At 40.9% G+C, this 26,905-nt stretch overlaps 1 protein-coding gene across 1 annotated transcript in view; it reads left to right on the forward strand.

Moving 5' to 3' along the window:
• Window positions 1–5,340: 5,340 nt before the first annotated feature.
• The window catches only part of LOC308086874 (uncharacterized protein), a 58,200-nt gene continuing 36,635 nt past the window's right edge, over window positions 5,341–26,905 (forward strand). Inside the window, exons 1-6 of the mRNA XM_080430518.1 lie at window positions 5,341–5,406; window positions 6,038–6,145; window positions 7,948–8,082; window positions 9,679–9,772; window positions 9,947–10,057; window positions 16,185–16,458. Coding sequence (XP_080286644.1) covers window positions 6,067–6,145; window positions 7,948–8,082; window positions 9,679–9,772; window positions 9,947–10,057; window positions 16,185–16,458 — 693 coding nt within the window. The 5' untranslated portion in view covers window positions 5,341–5,406; window positions 6,038–6,066. The remainder of the gene's footprint in view (window positions 5,407–6,037; window positions 6,146–7,947; window positions 8,083–9,678; window positions 9,773–9,946; window positions 10,058–16,184; window positions 16,459–26,905) is intronic.

The raw sequence follows: 26,905 nt of genomic DNA on the forward strand, positions 1-26,905 counted from the left end.
CAACAGTGCTCTTATTTTACATTCCACAGACATGAAGACACTTACTTTCCCATAACTTCACAAAGCGCTCTTATTTTGAAGTCCACCGACCAGAAGTCAAGGGTTTACGTTCGTCTGACTTGACAAGTGTTAAGCTTCAGGGTACTGGGCTGATGCTGGGCTGATGCTGCTGTTTTGAACTGATACTGACATAAGGAAGGCTTTACAAGTTGCTTCTTGTATTTTCACACGTCGGTTAGGGACAAGTAGGGAACTGCAGCACATGTGAAAAAAGTCAGCGGGTGTTTTTGTTTTATATCCCGGGTGGGATGCAAGCAGCCATGCTCGTCATCAACTGCACTTTCTCACAAACGTATCTCTTCACACTAGATTCCAAGCGTGATTTTGCAACCCGGTGATTTATATATATAACTAGTTGCGTGCCCGTGCCTTCAGTATTATGTGAGCTTGTAGATTAGCTGTTTTCACCGCGTCGCAGGTTCAGTGTGTGTGTGTGTGTGTGTGTGTGTGGGAGAGAGGGAGAGGGGGAGACGGAGCGCTCTGGCCATGCTCAAGCGTCTAAAGACGGATATCTCGTGTTGTGTTTTATAGCGAACAAAAAACAGTTGCATCCCCACTGAAAATCCGCACCTGCCCGTCAGGCAACCAGATAGCAAACTTCACCTGCCCTACCATTTGATTTACCTGCCCCGGGCAGGCGGGCAGGCGTTAGTGTCAACCCCTGCAGGCTTAGGCGTTGTTTTACTGAGGTTAATGTTAGTGAGGGTTTAAAATGCTCATTTGTTAATTGCATGGTCTTCTTTCTCTCAAGTTCAGTCTTCTATGTTTCTATGGCTTATTGTGCATAATTACTTATCATCGCTTCTTTCTTTTTTCTTTCTGCATTCACTGGCCCCGTATTATCGCTGCTTGCAGCTATATTTGTACGTATTCTGTTTCTGCCACTTTTCGCAGTTCTGGCTGAACCGTGCTGTCGCTTTTTACGAAACTCGGCCATATGGTAGATGGTCATGAAAAACTATCAAGAAATAAATCTCACAATCTTTCGTCAAAAGGTGGCGCTATAGCACTCAATTGAAAATGCCAACTTTGAACAGGTACAACTCATGCCCTGTTTGACCTACAGCCATAAAACTTCAATACACACATGCGTCTACTCATGATGAACAACTTTAACCCTCTGACTTTTGACCTCTGACCTTTAGATCTCCCACCATTTTGAATTATATGAAAAACAGTTAAAACCTATCTCCTCCTGGGATTTTTGAGTAATCTGCACGAAATGTTTTACACATGAACTTTGGACCTATGCCGACAAACTGATGCAAAAGATTTTCCATAAGTGAAAAAATGAAGCTTTAATGAGCCAATGAATATTGCAGTTTTATGACAATTATTCATCTGCCCCGAACCAGGTATGATCCATTGTGTTTTGGACGTGTGGTTCTCAGTGGTTCTCAATGTGGGGTCCAGGGAGGGACCCTCAGAGTTAAGGGATATTTCACTTTCCAAAAATGTTTTGGTCATTTTATCATCTACTCAGGCTTTTGTGAGCCCCCCAGACAGTTTTTAAGTTGCTTGATTCAGTATTTAGATATTTGATATCCCTTATTTCTGAAAGTCTGACCTTCTCTGATTGCTCTTCATCAGGGATTTACAGTATTTGTTTTCCCCACAAATACAATTTAAAACATTTTATTTGTGGGGGGAAAATATGGTCATGCCACTGTTTTTATTATCTCAGAGTGGGAAATGTAATTTAGGCTGTTGTCCAGCAAAAGATAAAAGGTTGCTTCTAGCTAACATTGTATAACCTTTATTGTCCTTGTAAGATTTTGATACAGCTAGAATTATTACATTGTAGCATATTTTACTCTTGTTTGGACCAAGTCAAAATAATACCATTTGTATTGAAATTACATTTTGTACTGGCAATTTGTATAACTTTTTTTGTGCCATGGTGGACGTTTTAATTTTTAAGTCACTACCTTTTTTTCCCCCCACTGCGAGTGATTAAGTTTATGTACTTTTTGTTAATTGTGTTACTGAAAGATATGATGAGGTGATAAAGCATTTTCCGATCTCCTATTTTATCCCTTATTTCTGAAAGTATGGATCTTGTTTCCAATGAGGGCCTGTGAGCAATTAGGGGTTAAGAGTCTTGCTCAGGGACAAATTTCATTTGCTGGCCTGGCCTGGAATCGTACCTGGGGCAACTGGCTCCCTAACCACTCAGCTATGGCCGCCCCTCAAGAGAGAGAGAGAGAGAGAGAGAGAGAGAGAGAGAGAGAGAGAGAGAGAGAGAGAGAGAGAGAGAGAGAGACACATGGAAACGGAATAGATTGAAGAGAGAGACATGGAAACGGAATAGATTGAAGAGAGAGAGAGAGAGACATGGAAACAGAATAGATTGAAGAGAGAGAGAGACATGGAAACATAATAGATTGAAGAGAGAGAGAGAGATGGAAGCAGAATGGATTTATTGGACATCTCAACCTATTGCCATTAACAGGAATCGAACCCTCAACCTTCGGATTGGCAGGCTGCAACATTACCTATAGTGCTATAGCTTTGTCCAGGCTGAGGTTGTCTGTTAAAGATAAAACTGAACCAGTGAAAGCAGCCGATCTACAAGCTCAGAAACACGTTGCTATCTGAAAAGTTTTGAGATTGTAGATCGGCTATTTTCAGAATGAAGTATGTCATACATTGCAAAAACATACCTTCTCAGATAAGCATTTCATGTTATCTTTATCAATTGCATATGTATTCATTAATACAGTCTTGTTGTTTGCAATGCACTTTAAATGAAGTCTCCACCAAGTGAGGCTTGAACCGGCAACCTTGATGTTGTGAAACATTCACTTAAGCAGGAAGCCATTGGACCAACAGACCTGGTCCAGTGAAAACGGAGGTCAAACAGATGATACCATTTCACGCAAATAACTGAAAAATCCTGGGTTTAAATGTTTTTCAAACGGCTCAAAATTGCGGACAATCTAAGGGCGGAGAGAGAGACATGGAAACGGAATAGATTGAAGAGAGAGAGACATGGAAATATAATAGATTGAAGAGAGAGAAAGATGGAAGCAGAATGGATTGATTGGACGTCTCAACCTATTGCCATTAACAGGAATCGAACTCTCAACCTTCGGATTGACAGGCTGCAACACTACCTATAGTGCTATAGCTTTGTCTAGGCTGAGGTTGTTTGTTGAAGATAAAAGTGAACCAGTGAAACCAGCCGATCTACAAGCTCAGAAACACGTTGCTATCTGAAAAGTTTTGAGATTGTAGATCGGCTATTTTCAGAATGAAGTATGTCATACATTGCAAAAACATACCCTCTCAAATAAGCATTTCATGTTATCTTTACCGTTTGCACATGTATTCATTGATACAGTCATGTTGGGCTTGAACCGGCAACCTTGCGGTCGTGAGGCACTCGCTTAAGGGAGAAGCCATTGGACCAACAGACACGGTTTGTGAAAAAAGAGATCAGAGAGATGATACAGTTTCACGCAAATAGCTGAAAAATCCTGGGTTTAAATGTTTTTCAAACTGCTCAAAATTGCGGACAATCTAAGGGCGGAGCTTACTGGTCAACTTGATACATGTGTTCCTCATGAGTCAAGGCACATGTGTAAGCAGGTTTAATGGCTGTCGGCCAAACGAGGCATGACATTTGCCTGTTTAAAGTTTGCATTTTCAAAAAATCGCTATAGCGCCCCCCTTTGACCAATTGGAGTAAGATTGGTTTCAGTAATATTTGGAATGACCCACAACATTACCCCAAAGTTTCAAAGACATGTGAGTCTGCATGTATGTGTTAGGGGCAGATGAATAATTGTCATAAAACTGCAATATTCATTGGCTCATTAAAGCTTAATTTTTTCACTTATGGAAAATCTTTTGCACCAGTTTGTCGGCATAGGTCCAAAGTTCATGTGTAAAACGTTTCGTGCAGATTACTCAAAAATCCCAGGAGGAGATGGTGGGAGATGTAAAGGTCATAGGTCAAAAGTCAGAGGGTGAAAGTTGTTCAGCATGAAGAGACGCATATGTGTATCCAAGTTTCATGGCTATAGGTCAAACAGGGCATGAGTTGTACCTGTTCAAAGTTGGCATTTTGCTATAGCGCCACCTTTTGACGAAAGATTGTGAGAATTATTTCTTGATAGTTTTTCATGACCATCTACCATATGGCCGAGTTTCGTAAAAAAGCGACAGCACGGTTCAGCCAGAACTGCGAAAAGTGGCAGAAACAGAATACTGCCAATCTTAAAACAGGTCCAGAGCTCAGCTCTGGCCCCGTAACTAAAAGCCACAGGGAGGAGGCCGGGGAGGTGGAGGGAATTTGAAAACCTACAGCTGTACAACCGGCACTGACAGCCAAGCACGTAGAATGAACAGAGAACAGAGGCTGCTTAAATGAACCGCCTGAGATGCACTGTGGGTATGAGGGCGTGAGTGAGTTAGCTTGTAGCAAATGAGAATGACAAGGGGTTGAACGTATGCCTTAAAGGAGTACAACTGTATAAGGTTGTTAGCGAATGGGGGGGTCCGGGGAGTGTGAATGAAGTATATAAACATCTGCCTTCCGTGTCTACATGAACTAACGTTACACTGAATACGATTTTAAAAAGAAAATAGCCGATCTACAAGCTCACAAGCGAGGCATTGTATAGTTCGGCTATTTTCACAATATCTGTGAAACCGGTCAAACTAAATGTAATGCCTCAACTCCTACAATTCCAAGTAGCCTACTTGTCAGGGTGGGGGGTCCCCAGTTCAAATATTATTATTTTTGCACCTACCACATCAGGCTGTGGGTGCCAGAACCAAGACCTGGCACCGCAGGACCACAGCCAACCACCTGGCACCACAGCCAACCATGGCTGCATGTGGTTCTGCAATTTTCATTAGTATTTGTCTTTTTGGAGTTTGTTTTTTTTGGGTGGGGGGAGGGGGTTATGTTCTGGATTACATAGATTACTCTGTGATACATTGGGTTTGCTATCAGTCACCAGGCATTGCTGAGGTACCTTTTGATAGGAAGTCGAAATGTGTGTCAAGAGTAAATAGCAGATCTACAAGCTCATGAGCTTGAGCTATGAGCTTTTAGATCTGCTATTTACTCACGCTCCAGTAAAGTAATGCTATTTACTCTAGAGTATATGTTGTGATATTGAACATGTGTGTGTCCTTTCATACACACCATTAATAAGGTCTTTGTATTGTTGCATAATGACAGGGCTGAGGTCAAAGCATGAGGAACCAACATGCAACATGCTTACATCCAAGGGGGTGGAGCCTTGTGCAAAAGCGCAGTAAAATCCAGACCACTTCCTCATGTAACTGTCATAGTGTTTCCCCATCATATACACCGATAGTTTTCACTGAAAGGTAAGAATATATTATCAATGACTTGATCAATGTAGGTGGAATCTATATTTTCTGACTACACTCATTATTAACATCTATTTGTGAAATGTTATTTTTTTGATGTCTGTAACAAAAAAAAGAAATGTTGTCCACTTGACACATCCACTTCGTCCTTATCTGGAGTTCAGCTGGAGTTCAATATTGTATGTTCTTTTATGTTTCCTTGTATTGATCCATTGAGTCAATATTGGAGTTTGTGTTTCTCTAATTTTTCGAATATTTATTATGTAAGCCCTCTGGGGCTGGATATAGTGTGATGGTTTCAGTTGTATATTTAATCCAACTTTTTGTGCTTAATAGTTTGATGTCGTTCTATAATATTTATTAACACATTGAGTGCCATAAACGAGAATGTTAGTTTTTTCTTTCTTTTTTTCTCCACAAGGAGCGCTCTAACGCTTAGGAATGATCCTAGGACCCTTAAACACTGGCACTGGATGTACCCTGTTGTAAAAAACCTCTGGCACTCGACGTGTTAATAAAATGATTAATTAATATTTCAGTGAAACCCCAAAATAACTTTGACGTTGTAGTGTTTCATTGTCACAAGATGATTTGAGTTGCAAATCATCCTTATTTTCACCTTCAACAGGCAATTTATTCCTTTCAAAGTGAGAAACAATGAGTGACAAGGAAGAAAAGTCTGAGGAGAAGGAGGAGCCGAGCACTTCTGGTAACCCTAACCGCAGTGGTGGAAAAGGTACACAAATGTTTTTTCTTAAGTGAAAGTATCAGTACTGCAATGTAAAAAATACTCTGTTATAAGTAAAAGTCCGGAATTAAAGTTTTCAAATAATAATAATGTTTGGAGTGTCTACGGGGCATAGTGCAGAAAGTCCAGGTCACTATGGGAAGTGCACCCTACAACTCTCGTAGATTGAAAACGTCAGAATCATAAATACGTCTACGAGGGTTGTATACTACAGCTACTGATGGGAGAACGGAGAACGTAGGCTTGACGCACGTCATCAAGGGGCCTTCGTGGAAATCTGTTTCCTTTTAAAATGATGCACATTTCAAAATAAGATTTTTTTTTTAATCTATACCTGTAATGTTATAATTCCACATACGTTTTATTTTGATACATACTACTGGAAATAGAAGTAGCCAGGTAGCCTAGTTGAAACTACAACGGTGTCTAACCGAGAGTTATACTTCTCCACACAACGGTGTATAACCGAGAATTATACTTCTCCATACAACGGTGTATAACCGAGAGAGTCCATGCATTAACGGACCAAACCATTTTGGGATTTACACGGGGGGGGGGGGGGGGGGGGGATAAATTAGTGTTTATTAGTGCATGTCATGATTTCAAAAGCGGGTTCGGATTCTATTAACTTAAATTAAAAAAGTATTTTTTTAATTATCCTAAATTACTTGGGGGGGGGGGGGGGTCCAATCTGACTTGGGGGGGTCCAATCTGAAGCTAGGGGGGGACAAAACCCCCCCGTCCCCCCCGGGATTGACGCGCATGCCTGGAGTGATGCATTCAAGTGCCGTAAGACTTATGGACGATTTAGGAAAACAGTGCTAAACCTCATAAGCGATTATAAAAAAAATAAATAAAAAAGTTGGACACTGAGGGAGACTCTGAAGAGCGTTCCCACACCACACGTGTTCACACCGTTCCCCCGCAACGGTTGCTATGGGAACGCCGTTCCCAAGTGTGCAACGCCATTTCCACCACTGCTGACGACAGAAAGACATTCACTACAAAGCCAATGTATAAGGTGTGTAATATGCATGCATGCACAGATAGACAATGATGTTTATTAGATTGATTGATTGATTGATTTCTCAACTCTCAGACGCAAGGTAAACAATGTTCACATGCCAAGAATAGGGATGTGGTATACATACATCCTCCTATAATTTGACAAACCTCTGTGGTGGGTGGTCGGTGGTGAGGCCAAAACTGTCTGCCCGGTTCTCCTCAGTGGCTGGAGCAGTTGATCTGAATTTGCACACAGCCATTGACCATTACCATCTGCACGGAACTGCGAAGCCCGTTTTTCGATTTCACCAAATCTCAGCTGTTAATTGGCGTTTTTGTGTCAAACAATGTCGCCATGGTTACGGCTGCCCAGCAGTGGGATGGCCGCGCGAGCTATGTGACGAATGATCAAACTGCGCATGCGTCGAATCTACAGCCCCACTGCGTTACACTGTTGCACACAGAACGTGCTTCGCCCAACTTACCCCACGGGTATGGACTAGTTTAACATAAATAGCCATTAGGGCTGCATAGTTGCATCTGGCACAGTGAATGTGGCACATCACGTGAAACAGAGAGATAGATAATACATGTATTTATTTATATTATTTATACCTATCACATACCTCGAGGGAATTTCAGTTTTCAGCTTTACCCAGCAGAGTTCTGCCCACACAGGGGGGCACAGTTACATTACATTACATTACAGTCATTTCGCAGACGCTTTTATCCAAAGCGACTTACAATATATATGCATTAATGTGTTCATCTCTTTAATGTTGCAGCTGGTAAAAGTGGGGCTTATTTTAACCCTGACTTGTGGGAAGATGAGCTACTGCTGATGAACACGAGAGGAATGATGAGTCATGATGTTACCAAAACGATGAAGACGAAAGGAATGTTCTCCTGGGGAGCTACCAGTAAGAACTTTGTTTTGCCTAAGTTCTTACCTAAGTTCTGCCATTCCTCTAGAACCTATTGTTTTTGTTTCGTTTTTCCTCAACAGAAATAATGGAATTGTCTTTCTCCAATTAACCTAGCCTCGATCTAGTGATACATCTTGTGTTAGCTTCATTAGCCTGTTAAAACACATTGGGTGCCAAAACCGTAAATCTACGGTTTTGCAAAAAGTGTTTTTTTCCACACGGGAGGGGCTAGCGCAGCTCTGGAATCACCCATGGTGATTCTGAGAAGGAAGGGACAGATGGATCACTGTGCCAAAAAACATGGCTCCCCATCCGCTTCCGTTCTATCTCCTTGCAAACAAACTAGCTCTGAAACTTTTTCTGGTGGGGAAAACGAGTCATTTTGGATGCACGATCGCTCCGCCATTGTGACTCGCGTGAGAGATGTTATCGTTCCAGGCGTTAGCCAGGACCATCGCGCACCATGCACACGCATGCATTGTTTTTCATGGATTGCTCGTCGTGGAGTCTACAGCTTTAAACAGCGCAGCGCAACAGTGAGATTTCTGGCACTCAATGTAATCTGTTATTATAAAATTCGGGCACCGAATGTGTTAACTCTTTGAACAGTCTTAAAAACCTATTGAAGAAGCATGGGCAAATTGGAATAGAGCAAGGGGCCCCTGGTTAGGATTAGACTGTTTGTATGGCTGGTATTGTGTGTTTTATGTATTAACTCATTCACTGCCAAGGACAAATTATGATGAGACATCGTCCAAACGGTCACACTGCCAAGGACAACTTATGATGACTTTTAGTTTTTTAGTGGTTTTATAAAAGATTGCGCTGTTCTCTATCACCCGAGTGACTACTTTTACTTTCTACTCACACGGATCCAGAAATAACGTCACCCGAAGATTTCCGCCTCCGTCCACTTCCTTTTTAGCGTTTTCATGAAAACAGCTGTATCTTGAGTTGACTTTTTTTGCCCTGCATTTCTCAAGACATGCTGAAACAAGCCAAGGGGTGGTTGGATTGTTTTTTCTCTGGGCGACGCACACTGATACTGTGTGTGTTTACAAACGGTCAGACGAGCGATCATAATGGATATACATTTTCTGTGACCTGTTGAAAAAAAAAACGAAAATCGCTGGCAGTGGGCAAACACAGCCAGAAATAAGTCTGTAATTCTTGTACATTGATTTTATGACTGTTTTTGTTGCTTGAATGATATTATTACAGTTATATTTGGGGGGCACAATTTAATGTATTGTACAATGTATTATCAGCTAGATACTTTACTTATGTCTGCTTTTATTCATTTTGCAATGGCATTAAGTCTTCTGACTTTCTGCACTATCCTGATAATTCCATTGTACTGTGCATTCTGAAGTAAAGAATTGCAATACCACACTGTAGAGATACCCTGTTACAAATAAACGGTCTGTATTAAACATTTTACTTGAGTAGTACAAAAGTATTGGCATCAAAATATTCTTACTGAACCAATAATATGATTATTATTAGTAATGCATTAATGTGTTGGTCACTGTTAATACTGCAGCTGGAAAAGCTGGTGCTTATTTGAATGGCTTTATCTGCTGCCGACAGCAAAAAAAGAAAAAAAGGAAGACAAGAAGAAAGACGAGAAAAAGAAGGCTTCAAAGCTGACCAAAGCAGACATCGGAGCACCCAGTGGGTTTCAGTACGTTAACGCCAACGATATTCTTCATTAATTCTTCCGATGATCTCTCTCATACACAGTAAAGTGCACAAATGGAACCAAATGGACCTGTAAGGACTTGTCAATGTATTGACTGTAAAAACAAAATCTCTCTCTCTCTCTCTCTCTCTCTCTCTCTCTCTCTCTCGTGGTCAGACATGTGTCTCACGTTGGTTGTGACGCCAGCAGCCCGGGCGCTGATCTGACGAAGGAGATTGAAGCAAGAGTTGATGTAAAAAAGGCAGTGAAGTACAAATGCCAGCGGAGGTCAGTATTCAGCATCATCGTGCAGATTTGATTAGATTTTCAATCAAAATGTTTTCACTTCTGTTGTATCCTACTGACTCACATAACAGTAAGGAGCCCCCAGCGGGAGGACGTAGAGCCGGCGATGGGGCGTATGGGAGGGTAATTCTCCTGGACGCTAGTGGTGGAATGTGTAGGCTGAAGTCTTGTTGTGATGCCAATTCCCAATTCCCCCATGTAGCCCCTCCCTGACCACTGCTGATTGGTCTTGGGTATTAGATGAGTCATCTAGCTTGGTGTCTCCCCCAATGACCCCATGTGACCTAGGCAAACATTCAGCAGAATAGAAGATCCATACTGTAAGTTAATAATGCACTCCTTGGGGACCCTGTCAACTAAGTATATTAGGTTGAAGTGGTTACCCACTAAAACCATATATATTTTGTTGACTATAGTCCCCAGGACTCTATACTAGGCCCCCTCCTGTTTTCCTTTGTACACTAAAAATATTAAAATAGGCACTCACAAGCAACGCGCCACAACACAAGGCATTGTTCCCCTACCTTTGCATTTGAACTACTTTTTGTATTAGTTTGGTTAGTGTTGTTTCTCTACCTACTGCTGCTAGCTTTCCTGTCTCCAGTTCCATGTTAGGCAGTGTTTAGATCCAGAGTCAAATTTAACAAGTTAAACTCCTAGAACATTATTACATGACATCTAAAGACCTGGAGAACTAGGCACCACACTGCAGTAAAAAAGGGGTATTAAACTCAATTCTCCATTCTGCCCACCTGAAGGCTTTCCATGTTGGGGAGGGAGGAGCTGTTATATCAGTTATAATTTAATATGTTTTAAAAAGGCAATGTAATTATGAACTGATAATTGCATGTAAGGATGTGCGGCATGGTACATCAGGGGTTGACACTAAGGTCTCAGAGGCACTTGCCCGTCGGGCAAGTATAGGCCATTTTCTACTTGCCCACAGGTCTTGCCCAAAAAGTAAATCGTCCTTTACAAAATGATAGGTTCAATTTAATTACCGTTCAATTAAACACTTATTATTTACTTTCTACTTGCGAATTATGGGGCTGGCTGCACGATAAAAAATGTCATACCTCAATATTTATGACAAATATCTAAATAGCTATGATAGCTATGAATATGACTATGGGTTAAAGGTAGGGTAAGTGATATGTTTTGGTAAAAACAAAAAGGTTTTTGTTATGGGTTAAAGCTCTATATTCTGATAGTACTCATTGCTATAGACTCTAGAGTGTTTGTTCAGTAACAGGGGTCTCTCTGTCTCTCCAGCTCTTTGATAGACAGAAAATACATCTCCAGGTAGGTGACACCATTTCAGCCAATCAGGAGAGTACCCATTTATCAGCTTAATTTTTATAGTGTTCCAGTTCCAAATTTACATGCACATTTCTTTGTGTCATCACTTCCAATTTCACTTGTTTAATCTGTATCCTGTCTAAGTTCTCTGTCCTGATTTGATAAAATTGGTATCCTGACCTGAAAAGGCATTTTCTGTTTAATAAAGAGCTGGAGAGACATGAAGACTCATGTTACTGAACAAACACTCTGTAGCAATAAGTACTATCAGAATATAAAGCTATTTAACACTTATTTTAACAAAAGAAAATCACTTACCCTACCTTAACACTTGTTATTTTATATTTTTAAGTGTAGCAACAGTGAAAACAGCGCAATATAGGCCAACAGTGCTCTTATTTTACATTCCACAGACAGGAAGACACTTACTTTCCCATAACTTGACAACGCGCTCTTATTTTGAAGTCCACCAACCAGAAGTCAAGGGTTTACGTTCGTCTGACTTGACACGTGTTAAGCTTTGACCGTTCAATAAACAAACAGAGGTACTGGGCTGATGCTGCTGTTTTGAACTGATACTGACATAAGGAATGCTTTACAAGTTGCTTCTTGTATTTTCATTTTTTAATCTTCATACTACAGTGTCACACTAAAGTAGCAAAAATAGCCGATCTACAAGCTCACAAAGCGTTGGGATGCGAAGCGGGATGAGCTTGTAGAGTGTGTCTGTGGGTTTTATAAATATTGAACCAACAAAAGCTTGTGACTAAACCATAATTACATTGGATGGATACAGGATAGTGGGCACTAGGGACATCTGGGCACCTCGATGTAAAATTGGCTATTTTTCCAAAATGTTAAAAAAATATTTATATTTGAAAAATGGTCTTAAGTGAACATGCACGGTACATCATTATCAGACTTGATTTTATCCTTCAACTTCTTGTTTGTGCCCCAAAACGACTGGATATACAGGTTTTGTAGCAATTTGTAGCAATATTAGACCTTAATTGTCTAATGTTTAAGCATGTTCTAATCATGTATATTTTAACTATTTTCCATCCAGTCTGACACCTCTGAGCAGGAGGAGGGGTAAACCCTCCATTCAGTGAGTGTGGTTGCAGACTAAAGCAACCATGTGCTAAAGGTGTAATCACAGAGCTATCCGCTTGATGTATGAAGAGTGAAGAGTGCATTCAGATATTATAATACAACAAAAAGGCTAAATGGCACCATCAGCATCTCCAGTGAAGTTGTAGTAGCCTACAGGTGTAATTAATTAACGTGTAATTACAAGAAAACATAAGAAGTGGGTTTCAGCCAGGTGAGCTGATCTGATTCTGAACACAGCCAATACACACAGTTGTCAACAGTTTCAGTAAAATTGTTAATTTGTTAACTCATTAAGTCATTAATAACATTTCATGTAATCATACAACAGGACAAAGGTGAGACACTCAGCAGGGTATACAGCACTGCAGGGAGTTGCACCCTGGATCCAGCAGACGCTAGAAGTACTAACTACCAGTGCTTTGTTTGCTTCATGTTACACCACCATGTCTTACTTGCATGTGAATACAGAAAATATTAAAAAAGGGCTGAATAGCCGGTGTAAAAACACGAATCGGCTGATTACAAGCCAATCTACAAGCTTGTAGATCGGCTATTTAAAAATAAATATAAAGTGAAAGTTTGGAATATTTGCATAAATAACTGTCTCAAATATGAACACAAAGTATCCCCTATCACAGTGGTTCTCAAAACTTTTAATTTCAAGGACCCCCAGTTTGATATGCATTAGACCACTATTATTATAATAAAATGGCAGATCTACAAGCTCACAATATTTCACTTATTATTAGATTATATTTATTAGTTTTCTTAAAAAAATAAAAAATAGCACCTGCAAGCTTGTAGATCTATATAATTTCACATTTACACATCTTAGGTCATGATTGAATATGACATGTCTACAACGTTGTGTTGTTGTTGTTAAGAACACAGACCCCATTTAAAAATAAAATACATTTGGGGTCCTTACAAATGCCTTGTTGACAATAATTAATTGATGAGTCTCCTATCATGCTCTGTCAAATATTAAATAAATAAATGAGAATATAAGCTAGCAGCTTCCCAGATCAACAGAAAACATTAAGAACTGTCCTGAATATCAAACGTGTGGAGAGAGATGAAGCAGGGACCCCCACTACACATTGTATACAATTGTGTCGCAGATTAAACTTTTTCATAGATTTCATAGATAGCTTCATAGACTTGACAGCAATATCATCAGTGTTGGATTCATGTTAATGTGAATTTTCAGACAGTTAACCACTTAAACCATCAATACTTAGAAAACGTGTAGTTGATCTGCTCTTTTCCCCTCTACACCAAACCTCTTTGCCAAAAATAGCCGATCTACAAGCTCACAACATGAGCTTGTAGATCGGCTATTTTTGGCTAATGTTCCCCTCAGAAAAGGAATTCTAGGATTCCAGTGGTTAATGTAAAAAAAAAAACACTAACATTGGCGGCCCCCCTGTAGTAACTCTGAGGACCCCCTGTTGAAGACCCCTGCCCTAGTGTAATACATTACAGGGGATGACTAACAACAACAACAACAACAACAACAGCAACAACATCGTTTTTACATCAAATGTAACCATACAAATCTTAATCTTAATGAAATATAAAATCTAGTCTTTCTCAGGATCTAATGAGCATATATAGTGATCAGTGAATATGTTATTCATGCCCCACTCAGCCTGTAGTAAACCTCTATGGTGATGCTAACACGCTAGCTCTAGCATCGTTAGCATGGTTCTTCCTTGAACGGCTACATAATACATAAGTTAAATATATTTAGAATAATATGAAATATAACGTCGGGTCTAATTGGAGCATAACAGTGATCAGTGATTATGTTATTCATGCCCCACTCAGCCTGAAAACCCCTGTTATTATGACGTTAGCATAGTCATTAGCATGGTAGGTCCTGCTACATAAACTAAGCTAAATCTATTTCAAATAATATAACAATTAAATAATATGATATGACGAGTCTTTCTTTGGTCTAATACTGTTCAGTGATTATGCCATATTAATCATTAGGCACTTTACCTGTATGCTCTGCTGCAATGATGTCCTCAGGCAGTGAGAGTAGTCCAGATATAAAAAAATCCAGGCCAAATGTAATTAAAACATATAAAACATAAAATCGACATGTTATTTGGGCCTAAACAGCACCAATAGACCATCATTATTGGGTTGCTGAGCCCTATAATTAATTACATTGCGACAAAGTGACATGTCCACTCCATGTAAACAAAGATGGATGCCGTGGTGGAGCCGGTCTCCCCGTCTCGCCCCCCCCTGCAGCAGGGAGGGAGGGAGGGGGGGGTGGGGATAGTCTGAAAGTTGTACACCGCTCCCCAATAAGGTGTAAAGTCCCCACCCCCCTCCCAGGCAGATTGGGGAGAACAATTGTAGGGCGCAAACGATCCAAGCAATCCCGCGCGAGCACGGGCCAATGGAGAGAATGCACATGCGTCACTTTGCCACCGGGACACGCCCCCCCCCCCCCCCCTCCCCCCCTCATTTAGATTAGACTTGGCACAACATTGAGCAGCATGGAGCGTTGGAGTTTGGAAGCGCTCGTTTGAAATCACTCAACGATCCTTCCACCTGTTTCTAAATGTCACATAATGCAGGAGGCAGCAGGACGTTGCGTTATTGAAAACGATCGCTTTCAAACTCTGACACTTAGAAAAATGATCACCTGCACGGAATTTATTGACATAAAGTATAGCTCATAACATGTCTACGGTGGATTTTTATGAAACAAAAACTTTGCAGAAGCTTTCCGTACAGCTGCCATGTTGGCGGGTTTAATGTTGTTTTATACAATCAAATCTGACTTTTCTGTTTGGATGTATGGGCTTGTCAAGGCCAGAAAGTAGTTTTTTGCCGCTCAGTAGGCATTCCCGCCTTACTTCCGGGTACGATGATGTCATGACTCATGCGCACAGCTTTTAAAGTGTTCATGTAGATTGTAGACGCTCAACAAAGCCCCGATGCACCACTGTGGATTTGAACCCACGACCTTCGCCGTGGTGGTGGGCAGATACTTTACCATTGCGCTACCCGAGCGCCGTAACACACCTGCAGAGGTTAGGGGTAGTCGGCCTGCTACTCTTCCACGGAGACATTTAGATCCTGCTGTCGAGTAGGACAATGTCAGTAAAGTTATTTGAAGCAGACGGTGCTCCGGTCTGGATAGATCTTTATCGTAGTTTGGACATTAAAGGTTCCCTGACATTCATTTTCACTTTTTTAATTTGTATGTTTTTTGGGGGTTTTATGACCATCTGAACTTTGAACATTCAGTGGATTTTCTGTGGTCTGGGGTTTTCTGAATAATAAGGCTGAAAAGTAATCTGAGCTTGGCCCTTGGGCAGTGAAGTCACAGGCCATTAATCCCGCCCACTCTCCTCCTCGCCCCTCCCCTATCCTTTCCTTTGGGGGGGGGCGGAGCAGAGGCGATGATTGACAGGCAAAATCCCTCAACAGCGACACCCGCAGGCAAAGATTGATTATTTCATTGCAGTTGAAAAGGCTTTAGAAATGTGAGAGAAAAACACCTGCAATGGCTCACTGGAGTGGATTTTTTTTGTTAAAACTTTGTATACATGTTTGAAGGACCAAGACAAAGACTTTTAATGTGTGGTAAAACTGAATGTCATGAAACCTTTAAACATATTATCTCCTGACCCGCTTGTTATTGTGGTTCTTATTCTGTATGTCCTGTTAGGGGGGCCAGGTGGCTGTTGCAGAAGTTACGTGGCCAGAAACAGGAGGACAGGGTCTGTCTGTCTTCCTGCAGGGGTAGAAGGTCTCCTGAGATATATGGTTGCCTCCCCAGCAGAGGTAGATCTCCTCCTCCTCCTCTTCGTCCCTTGGGCACGAGGAGGAGGAGGCCTGCTCCACCACCACCCGCCCCACTGTTGACCCCTCCCCCGGTCCACAGTGGAGGGAGAGGAGCCTTGCTGGATCAGAGGCGCCTGATGGAGACCAAGCTACGAAACGTAAACACACCTCTTGTTTTCCTTTTTCTGCCCTGCAGTCGATAGAACTCCACTAAAAACTAGAAGTTCGGCCCGCTACGTGGGCCGAAGTTAGCTACACGCTAACGGCTAATAGTCATGTAACCCATGTAACCCAACTAACGGCAACACAGTAATGGACATAAACTAGGGTGAACATATTCTGAATTCCCAAAAAGAGGACACATGCGTTCCGTGCGCGATTTTTTTTGCGGTTTCCCCCCGGATTTGTAACTTTTGGGTTTTCTTTTTGGTACCTTAATTCGGTTAATTCGGTTAATTCTGGGCCTCTTTGAGGTACTGTAAAATATTGCTTTATAAATAATGTATTTATTTATTTAAAGTATGTCTCCTCTGTTTGTTTCAGATAACAAAATAATCACAGCTTAATAATTCAGCTTTTTAACTAAATAAAATAACATCTCTCTCTCAACAAGTCTTATCTTAGAACAAGTGAGGTACCCCATTATTCAAAATAACCTCTCATGTCTATAATGTAAAAATGTAAAAAATGCCTCAAAACCTGTTAATTATAAACAAAAGAAAATAGAGAAGTAGCCTGTTCTTCAATGTTATAGCTCATTCTTCAAAATAATGTCTCCTATGTCTAATGTAAAAAATATAAATAATGCCTCAACATTTAAACAAAAAGAAAATAGAGGTAGATAACAAAATAATCACTCTCATACAAATATGCTCTATAATATTTCATGTTAAGTTCTGAATGAACATTCAGCTTTTTAACAAAATAAAATAACCTCTCTCTCAAGTCTTAGACTTATCTTAGAACAAGTAAGGTACCCCATTATTATACATTATTATAGTCGGTCAATTTGGCAGAAGAAGTCTCCCTCCACATTCTCCGTCACCTCCACCTCCACAGGCTCCCCCTGGTGGAGTCTGAGATGGCTTTCAACGAGGACAGTCGCACTTTTCCTGCTCTCCTGCATTCCACCCGCGCTCTATTCTTCGGCGGCGAAAACAACATCTTCACCTTAAGAGGATTATCACAGCCAGCAACTACCTGGTATTGTGCTACGCTGCTATATTGCAAGGATTAATTTTCATCGAATCCCACAATGTGCAGCTTCAACGGAGAGCGAGTGCAAACGGAGATATACCACAAGACGCAGCGACGTTACTTTTTAAAGTTTTCGACGCGCGTAAATCGGTACAAACACGGAGAAGAACCCCAAGCCAGCTTGACGGCCTTACAGTAAGAAAGATCATTTGGTTGAGTCTATTGTTATCGGGAAATGTACATCCTAATCCCGGCCCAATGACCGTGAAGAGCACCACGGAGACTCGCTATGATCACAACTTCAATGGCCAAAACAACATCACAGCTGATTTCACACGCGACGGAAGCGCCCGACATAGCCCGGTCCACAACATGCAGACAAATAACTTTGTTTGGCAACGGACCACCTCACCTGATAAGAACGAACCCCAGCAAAGAGCTGGAGAAACAAGGATGGATTATTTGTCCCGGTTAACGTCCGTGCTGGTTCCAAGACCTGCGTTCCCGAGCAGACCACCGCCTGAAGGAATGTGACTCAGCTACCTTTAAGTCCCTCAGAAAGTTCTGTGACCTGCACAGCTTTACCCAGCTGATAAAGCATTTTACAAGGGTGGGCATTGCTTCTCAATCAATCATAGACCTAGTGTTGACGACGGACCGGTCCAGAATTTCCAGGAGTGGTGTGATTGAGTGCAGCTTAAGTGATCACAATATCATTTTCTGCACTCGGAAGATTCACAGACCTGGAGCTCATTGTCACAGGACAATCAGCTGCAGGTCTATGAAACACTACTCAAGTGATCTTCTAACAACAGCTCTTGAAAAAATGGACTGGTCCCATGTCCTAAATTGCACCTCTGTGGAGGAGTCCTGGTCCTGTTTCAAAAAAGCTTTTTTGTGTGTACTTGATAACATCGCACCCACAAAGGTGGTGAGGGTCAAAGCAAGCACAGAACCTTGGATGAAGGGTGACATTTTGAATGCCATCAAACTCAGGAACAAAAGCTTCTCCGAGTTCAGGAAAAACAAAAGTGAGCAGCTACTTGAAAAGTGCAGAAAACTACGAAACGTAGTTACTAATTTGATCAGAAATGTACCCTACAGCCAAACAAGGCCACCGGCCTTGACAACATCCCCACCAGATTCCTCAGAGACGCAGCGGTCTCCATTGCTCCCATAGTAGCCCACATTACAAACTTATCCATCAGTCAGTGTCACGTCCCACAAGAATTCAAGTTGGCAAGAGTAATCCCTCTATATAAAAAAGGAAGCAAACTAGATCCTGGCAACTATAGGCCTGTTTCCATCCTTTGTTCCATCTCAAAGGTTATAGAGCGATCAATCCAAGAACAAATCAACAGCTACCTCAGCGAGCGTAAACTGTTGTTTGAATTCCAATCGGGCTTCAGAACATCCCACTCCACTGACACATGCCTACTGTATTTGACCGATTACATCAAACGTGAGGTAGACTCGGGCAAATACTGCGGCATGGTCATGCTGGACCTCCAAAAGGCGTTTGACACTGTAAACCACGAAATTCTACTTGATAAGCTGAAGGCGATTGGTTTTGATTGCACATCACTAAATTGGATGAGATCTTACTTGGAGGGTAGAGAACAAGTGGTTGACATCAACGGAACCATGTCCTCATCCCTCCCGGTGAGCTGCAGGGTTCCTCAAGGCAGCATTCTAGGGCCGTTACTGTTTATTCTATACATTAACGACATGAATGTAACTGCAAACTGTTCCTGTTCGCTGATGACTCGGCACTCCTGATCTCGGGTGAGGACAAGTTGCAAGTCGAGGAAGCTCTCATCTCTGAACTCTCAAAAATCCGTACCTGGCTTACCAATAACAAACTGTCACTACACCTTGGGAAAACTGAATCCATCCTATTTGGGACCAAACATTCCCTCAGTAAAATGAAGGTAAATGACTTCAAGGTCAAAGTCGATGACACAATCATCACTAGCAAAGAAGAGATTACCTATTTGGGATGTATTCTTGACAAATACCTGACAGGTGAAAGCATGGCAACAAAGGTGATCAAAGGAAATAAACCAGAGAACCAGATTTATGGGCAGAGTTCCCTCTTTTGTCAACCCTCAGGCACTCAGGACCCTCTCAGGGGCCCTGATTCAGCCCCTTTTTGACTATGCTAGCTCCTCTTGGTACTCCAACACCTCAGTGTCACTGAAGACTAAGCTTCAAACCTCCCAAAACAAACTGATTCGACTACTTCTCGGACTGGGGCCCATGACCCACCTCTCTCCCACTCACTTTGCCAGCCTAGGCTGGCTCAGGGTGGAAGACAGGGTTAAACAACAAAAAATGGGACTGGTCTTCAAAATTGTAAATGCAGATTTGCCCGAAATGCCCCCTATACCCGCATATCTGTATAATTACCTCAAAAAAGTTAGTGACACCCACAGTCACAAAACTAGAGGGAGCGTAAACAACAATCTGGTACCACCCACCCATAAAACAAACATGGGCAAATTTTCCTTCTATAGCACAGCCACCAAGGAATGGAATTTAAATAACTGATCTATGGATTATAGTTATGATAAGTGTTGCCATAATCATGTAGCTCTACAACAGAGGCATAGCCATGACAGCAATGGTACAAAATAATATTTAAGAAAATGTATATATATTTTTTTTAAATAATCATTTTCAGCCATTCGGCCAAGTGTTTCCTATATTCGGTATTCGGTTTCGGCCAAGAATTTGATATACTGTAGTTATAGCAGTGACTCAGGTGTAGTGGAGTAGAAGTAAAAGTACTGGAAATACTCTAGTAAAGTAAAAATACCGCAAATCTTTAGGTACAGTACTTGAGTAAATGTAATTAGTTACTTTACACCACTATTGTTCTATAAATCTAATTATTTAACCACCCACACACATTACCAGGTATTGTTTGACTTCAAATTGAATTATTCTACTTAAAATGGTTTATTATTATTATTATTATTATTATTATTATTATTATTACAAATTGCATTGTTTGTTTTTAATGTCAATAATTAAAGTAGCTATTCTTCTTAATACATTTAAAAAAAAAAGTGATATGCATAGTTAGTAACAGTGTCTGAGTGCGTGTGAGCGCGCATGTGCGTCCGCAACTGGTTCCGGCCCCCATCAAGTCACCATTTGACCAATCTGGCCCTCACCCCAAAATGAGTTTGACACCCCTGGTCTAACCCCATCCCTCAAAAAATGCAGTTCGCTGGGCCCATTCAAAACAGCCCTAAAAACTCATCTTTCTGGAGGCCTAAAGAGGAGCTAGTACCAGTTTCCCTGTAGACAGACGACCCCCCCCCTCCCCTTTTTTTGTACATATTTTTGGGCGGTGAAACCGCCCCTATAAGTGAGATTTGGAAAAATGTACAAATATCTCGGGCAGTGAAACCGCCCCTAAAAGTGAGGTTTGGAAATCTGTACAATTATCCTGCGCTGTGATTGGCCAATCACAATCTATTCAGGACTGTGATTGGCCAGTGTCACATGACACATGTGCATAGCCCTATATAAGCAACCATAACTTAAAAAAACCCATAAATTTGTTTTTTTTAAGTTATGGTTTTGTCCATCATAAAGAGTGTTTCAATAAATGTATTTATCTTTTGTACATGATTGATCGACTCCATTCAGTATTGTGATTAGCTAGCAAGACACATGCTGTGATTGGCTAGTGATACATATGACGAAACTAATCTAAAACCACTGTGATGTAGTATATTACTTAGATACTGTCTATTTCGTGAGAACAGTAAAGTAGAAGTCAAAGATCACTATGGCTGAAATGAGAAAAGGGAAAACCGATATTGAGAAGAAAATAGAAAGTCTTCCTAGAAGTGGCTCTTTAAGATCAAAGCATACATCAGAAAAGGTTAAAGATGGAATTGTGACAAAGCATAGATCTGTCCAAGGTTACAGAAGAATTTCAGGAAAACCTAAGATTTCTAAGAACACAGTTACCAACATAATCCATAAATGTAGGAGACGAGACTTGGTGAGAAACGTAAAGAAGAACCCAAAAAAGGAAAAGCAAAAGGATAAAATGATAATGGTAAGATCAAAGGGTATTCCAGAAGAGCTCAAAGACAGAATTGTGGCAAAGCACAGATCTGGCCAAACTTACAAAATAATTGCCGCTGCAGTTAAGATTTCCTGGAACACAGTAGCCAAGATAATCGGTAAATGGAAGATGTTTGAGAAAAGCAAGAATGCTATCAAGAATGCAAACAATGTTATTGCCAAAAAGATTTTGGTTCAAAAGATATTTAGACTTCCCACTTCATTAATGCCAGCTACACGAGACAGACTTATTAATATTCCCATAGAAGACAATGATGTAATGAACACTCTGCACACTCTTCCGAGAACTCCATCTCAGGCAGGAATAACTATCATTGATGTCAAGATGTTAAGTGGCTCTTTCAGATCAAAGCATATATCAGAAAAGGTTAAAGATGGAATTGTGACAAAGCACAGATCTGTCCAAGGTTACAGAAGAATTTCAAGCAAACCTAAGATTTCTAAGAATACAGTTACCAACATAATCCATAAATGTAAGAGACGAGACTTGGTGGGAAACGTAAAGAAGAACCCAAAAAAGGAAAAGGAAAAGGATAAAATGATAATGGTAAGATCAAAGGGTATTGCAGAAGAGCTCAAAGACAGAATTGTGGCAAAACACAGATCTGGCCAAAATGACAAAATAATTGCCGCTGCAGTTAAGATTTCTGAGAACACAGTAGCCAAGATAATCGGTAAATGGAAGATGTTTGAGAAAAGCAAGAGTCTTCCTAGAAGTGGTGATTTGGCAAAAGGACTTACACAACAACAGAGGCTAAAAAACTTCAAAACCACTGTCAAATATGGTCCAATATTTCCATGTTGCTCTTGTGAACAAATGATGTTTGACAAAGGAGTTTCCATCATTGATGACAATGTCCTGAACACTATTGAGAAAGCATGCAATGACAAAAATAAGAGATTATTTGAAGAAATATTTGAAAGCAAATTGAAGGATCCAAAGTTCGGTGTTTACATTGATTCTATTTTAAACTGGTATGTTTGTGACACCTGTAAGAGATATCTTACAAAGGGAGAAATGCCACCTATGTCTGCTGCTAATGGTCTGAAAGTAACCTCTGTACCCAAAAATTTGCAGCTGACAGAATTAGCAAACAATCTTATTGCCAAAAAGATTTTGCTTCAAAAGATATTTAGACTTCCCACTTCATTAATGCCAGCTACACGAGACAGACTTATTAATATTCCCATAGAAGACAATGATGTAATGAACACTCTGCACACTCTTCCCAGAACTCCATCTCAGGCAGGAATAACTACCATTGATGTTAAGCTGAAACGTAAAAAGATATACAAAAATTATGTTCACTACACAACTATAAATCCTGAGCAGCTATTCAAAGCAATGCAATTTCTAAAAGACACTGGAAATCCTCACTATCAATTCTACACAGATCCATTAACCTTTAAAGAAGGGTGTAAACATACAGATCCAACAGGTTCACAACTGCTCTATGTAAATGAAGATGAAATTGCTGATGTTATTGTTGATGACATTACAACAGACACTAATAATGTAGAAAATGAAGATGAAAAAGAGGAAGTAGAATACAGGCAAAATTTCATGATGAAAAAAAACATATAGGATCTCATGTAATTACATTTGCACCTGGTGAAGGAAAAATTCCAGAAAATATCATTGTACATCATTGGTTGACTCCATTCAGTATTGTGGTTAGCTAGGAATACACCGCCCACTTCACACAGGGTGTGATTTTTTTTATTTTCTAATGCTTTTTTTGTATATAATTTTTGGGCGGTGAAACCGCCCCTATAAGTGAGGTTTGGAAATTTGTACAATTATCCTGCGCTGTGATTGGCCAAAAATCTACTCCGCCTAACCCTGCACCGTGATTGGCCAATTACAATCTATTCAGGACTGTGATTGGCCAGGGTCACATGACACATGTGCATAGTCCTATATAAGAAACCATAACTTAAAAAAAAACATAAAATTGTTTTTTTTAAGTTATGGTTTCGTCCATCATAAAGAGTGTTTCAATAAATGTATTTATCTTTTGTACATGATTGGTTGACTCCATTCAGTATTGTGATTAGATAGATATGTTTCAATAAATGTATTTATTTTTTGTACATGATTAGCTATTGTGTAGTATTGTGATTAGCTAGCAAGACACCGCCCACTTCACACAGGGTGTGATTTTTTATTTTCTCATGCCTTTTTTGTACATAGTGGTATATATTTTTTCCTCTGTATTCTTATGTTGATTTTTGAACTGTTTGGTTGCTACTATATATGTCTATGAAATTAATTCAAAGACCCCAACGGCCGGACCTTTTAGACAAAAGCATTATAAATGTAACTGTGTTGTTTTACATTCTTATGCCTAATAAAAATTTCAATCAATCAAAAGCCTTGCACAGCTTTCTTGTGCTTTGAAGTGGCAATATGGGCTTGCAGGTCTGACAAACCTTTATTTGCCACGGAGACATATTTCCTGCTTTGCAAACAGTACACTCTGCTTCACATTTGTCACGACCCAGACGAAAACACGGGTACTTTTTGCGCATTTCATCTGTGAAGTTGCATTTGCGTTTCGGCATTTTCTCCGCCTCTGTCTGTGTAACTTTTCTCAGTCGGGGAGCAATGAATGACAGGCAGCGCTGAGCGCGATGTATGCTGTTCAGTGTGTGTCTGTGTGAGTGTGTGTGAGTGTGTGTGACTGTGTGTGTGTGTGTGTGTGTGTGTGTGTGTGTGTGTGTGTGTTTGGTCACGTGTGCCTCCAGCCTGCCAGCAGCTGTGTTGCCAAGTCTCGTGAGAGAAATAAGGAAACATTCCTCCAAAACAAGCCAGAAAAATAAGCACATTTTTGTTTTTGAAGTTGCGGTAAATATTCGGACATGGCAACACTAACAATGTGAACAACTCGTTCGCAATTTACAAAACCGGGGTTACGGAAGTACCATAGTTAGCGCTTTCATTGTAAAAAATAAATAAATCCCAAAACACCGGACATTTGAAGGATTTTATAAACCCCCCCCGGACAGGCCGGACAGCACCCCAAAAGAGGACATGTCCGGGTAAAAGAGGACGTATGGTCACCCTACATAAACATTCACATACATGCTTTAGACCAGGGGTGTCAAACTCATTTTGGTGTCCGGGCAAGATTGGTCAAATGGTGACTTGAGGTGGGCAGACTGGGCACGCAGACACGGAGACACGCATGCACGCTCATGCACATTCAGTTATACATCATTGCTTTTCAGTCTGTTGTCTCAGTCACTGCTATAACTACAGCATATCACTTTAAAAAATTTTATGAAGATTATATACAAATTAATTATGAATTAATTAATTGCACGTCCCACTGGAAGGAGACCCCGGGGCAGACCAAGGACCAGATGGGGGGATTACATCTCCACACTGGCCTGGGAACGCCTCGGGATCTGTTGCCCCCCGCGACCCGGCTCCGGATAAGCGTTTGAAGAATCGATGGATGGATTATAAAAAAATGTTAAATATTTTCAGTAAATAGCTACAGTACACAACATACTTTTTTTTGAGGCCTACTATCAGCAATGCAACTCAGACAATGAACTCAGTTCAGTCGTTTTTATTGAACAATAACGAAAATTCAGAAAATGTCAATGAATCAAAATAATGACACTCAATGCTTTTTTTTCGGTTTTAGAATAGAAAAGAAATAACCCTAACAGTAAAAGCTCAGGTCAAAACAACATCATTTTCTTTTCTTTTTTTTTTTTACAAAAAAATGATGTACCTGACATCTCTTTGCTTTAACTGACCTGTCATCAGGGACCAGGTTCTGAGCAGTAGTAACTTTCATAATGTAATAATTACTATAAAATCTCCATGTCTCTTCAGCTCTTTATAAACAAAAAATGCATATTTATTTTTTCTATTCTTTTGTCTTTGTTTTAGCCAAAATGTATCACTTGCACTACATTTTAAGTGACCTTTTTACTTTTGGAAAATAATATTGAAGAAACTGTTAACTGGTTAATGTGTGTACTGTCACTTTAAAAGCGCAATTTATACTTCATCGTACAACAGTGTCACGCACCAAACATGGCCGATCTCCAAGCTCACACCGCGTCTGTTCGCACCACGTTGTGAGCTTGTAGATCAGCCATTTTCGGCAACGATAGACTGAGAAGACAGCGCACATTGAATATGTCACACTAGGCGACACTAGTCATTCATTCGCGTTTTTAAGAGTTTCCTAAACAGATTATTATCATTTGGATTATTCAAATTGTCAACAGAGACAGAGGACGAGTGAAACTTTTGAGCGTTTCACTCGTAACGGCCGTTATTCCACCGCACATGTAAACACAACGACGCAACCACCCGTACAAATGGAACCAAATGGACCCCTACGGTCCCCTTAAAGAAGCGATGTTACGATGTATCCAATAGTGAGCCAATAAAATTCCTCGTCCTTGTTTCCCTGGGCAGCTCTGGTTAGCAGGGATCTATACACTTTTAGACTGACATGTTTGTGCCAGCGTAGGTGATTAGATTTATTTCTTGATCTCCTCTTGTCTTGATTGTTTAGACATGACTTGGCCATTGTTCTCACAAAACAAGTTTGGCCACTATTAGACCTTCGCAGTCAGAGGCAAGGGGGGTTGGGGGGGATAACTGCCTGCCGGCTCCGCCCTTTTTTTTGTCTTTTTTTTGTCTCTCGTTTTTTTTCCATTAGAGCTAGTATGAAAAGGTGTTTTTTCAAATCAATTCGTGGGCCGCAATGGACCTTTCCGTGGGCCGCAAAATGCCCGCGGGCCGCGAGTTTGACAAGCCTGCTTTAGACACTATTAGCAGGCTGCATTAACAACCAGCAGCAACAGAATCCAAGTTGCAGGCCACGTTAGCAGCTAATGCTGTGTGTGTGTGTACGATGAGGGCGCGCATCCGACACAGAGGCGCGCGTGCGGATAGACTCGTGCACTGGGGTTGCTCGTGCGAGGCTCGTGCACGGGGGTTGCTCGTGCGCGCGCGAGCAGACACACTACCACAGCCACAGGCAGACACACGACGTCCAAATTGTCAACGCCGCATGCGCAGGATGCCAATTGTAGTATAGATATATAATTACATAAGCCTAATTAATACTCTGTAGCATTATTAGGCACGGTTGGCACATGGGAGGTAACCTGACACCGTCAAATGGAAGAAGCTTGCGACACACATTTGTTTCACAGCCTACTTCCCATCTGAGACTCCGGTCGCAGAATCGATGACAGACAGTTTTTCTTTTTTTCAAGCTACTAGGCAGGTGATTGGATGATCCCGCCCCTAGCAGCCGCTGATTG

The sequence above is a fragment of the Gymnoscopelus braueri genome (genome assembly GCF_963280865.1).
Source record: "Gymnoscopelus braueri genome assembly, chromosome: 6".
NCBI lineage: Eukaryota > Metazoa > Chordata > Actinopteri > Myctophiformes > Myctophidae > Gymnoscopelus > Gymnoscopelus braueri.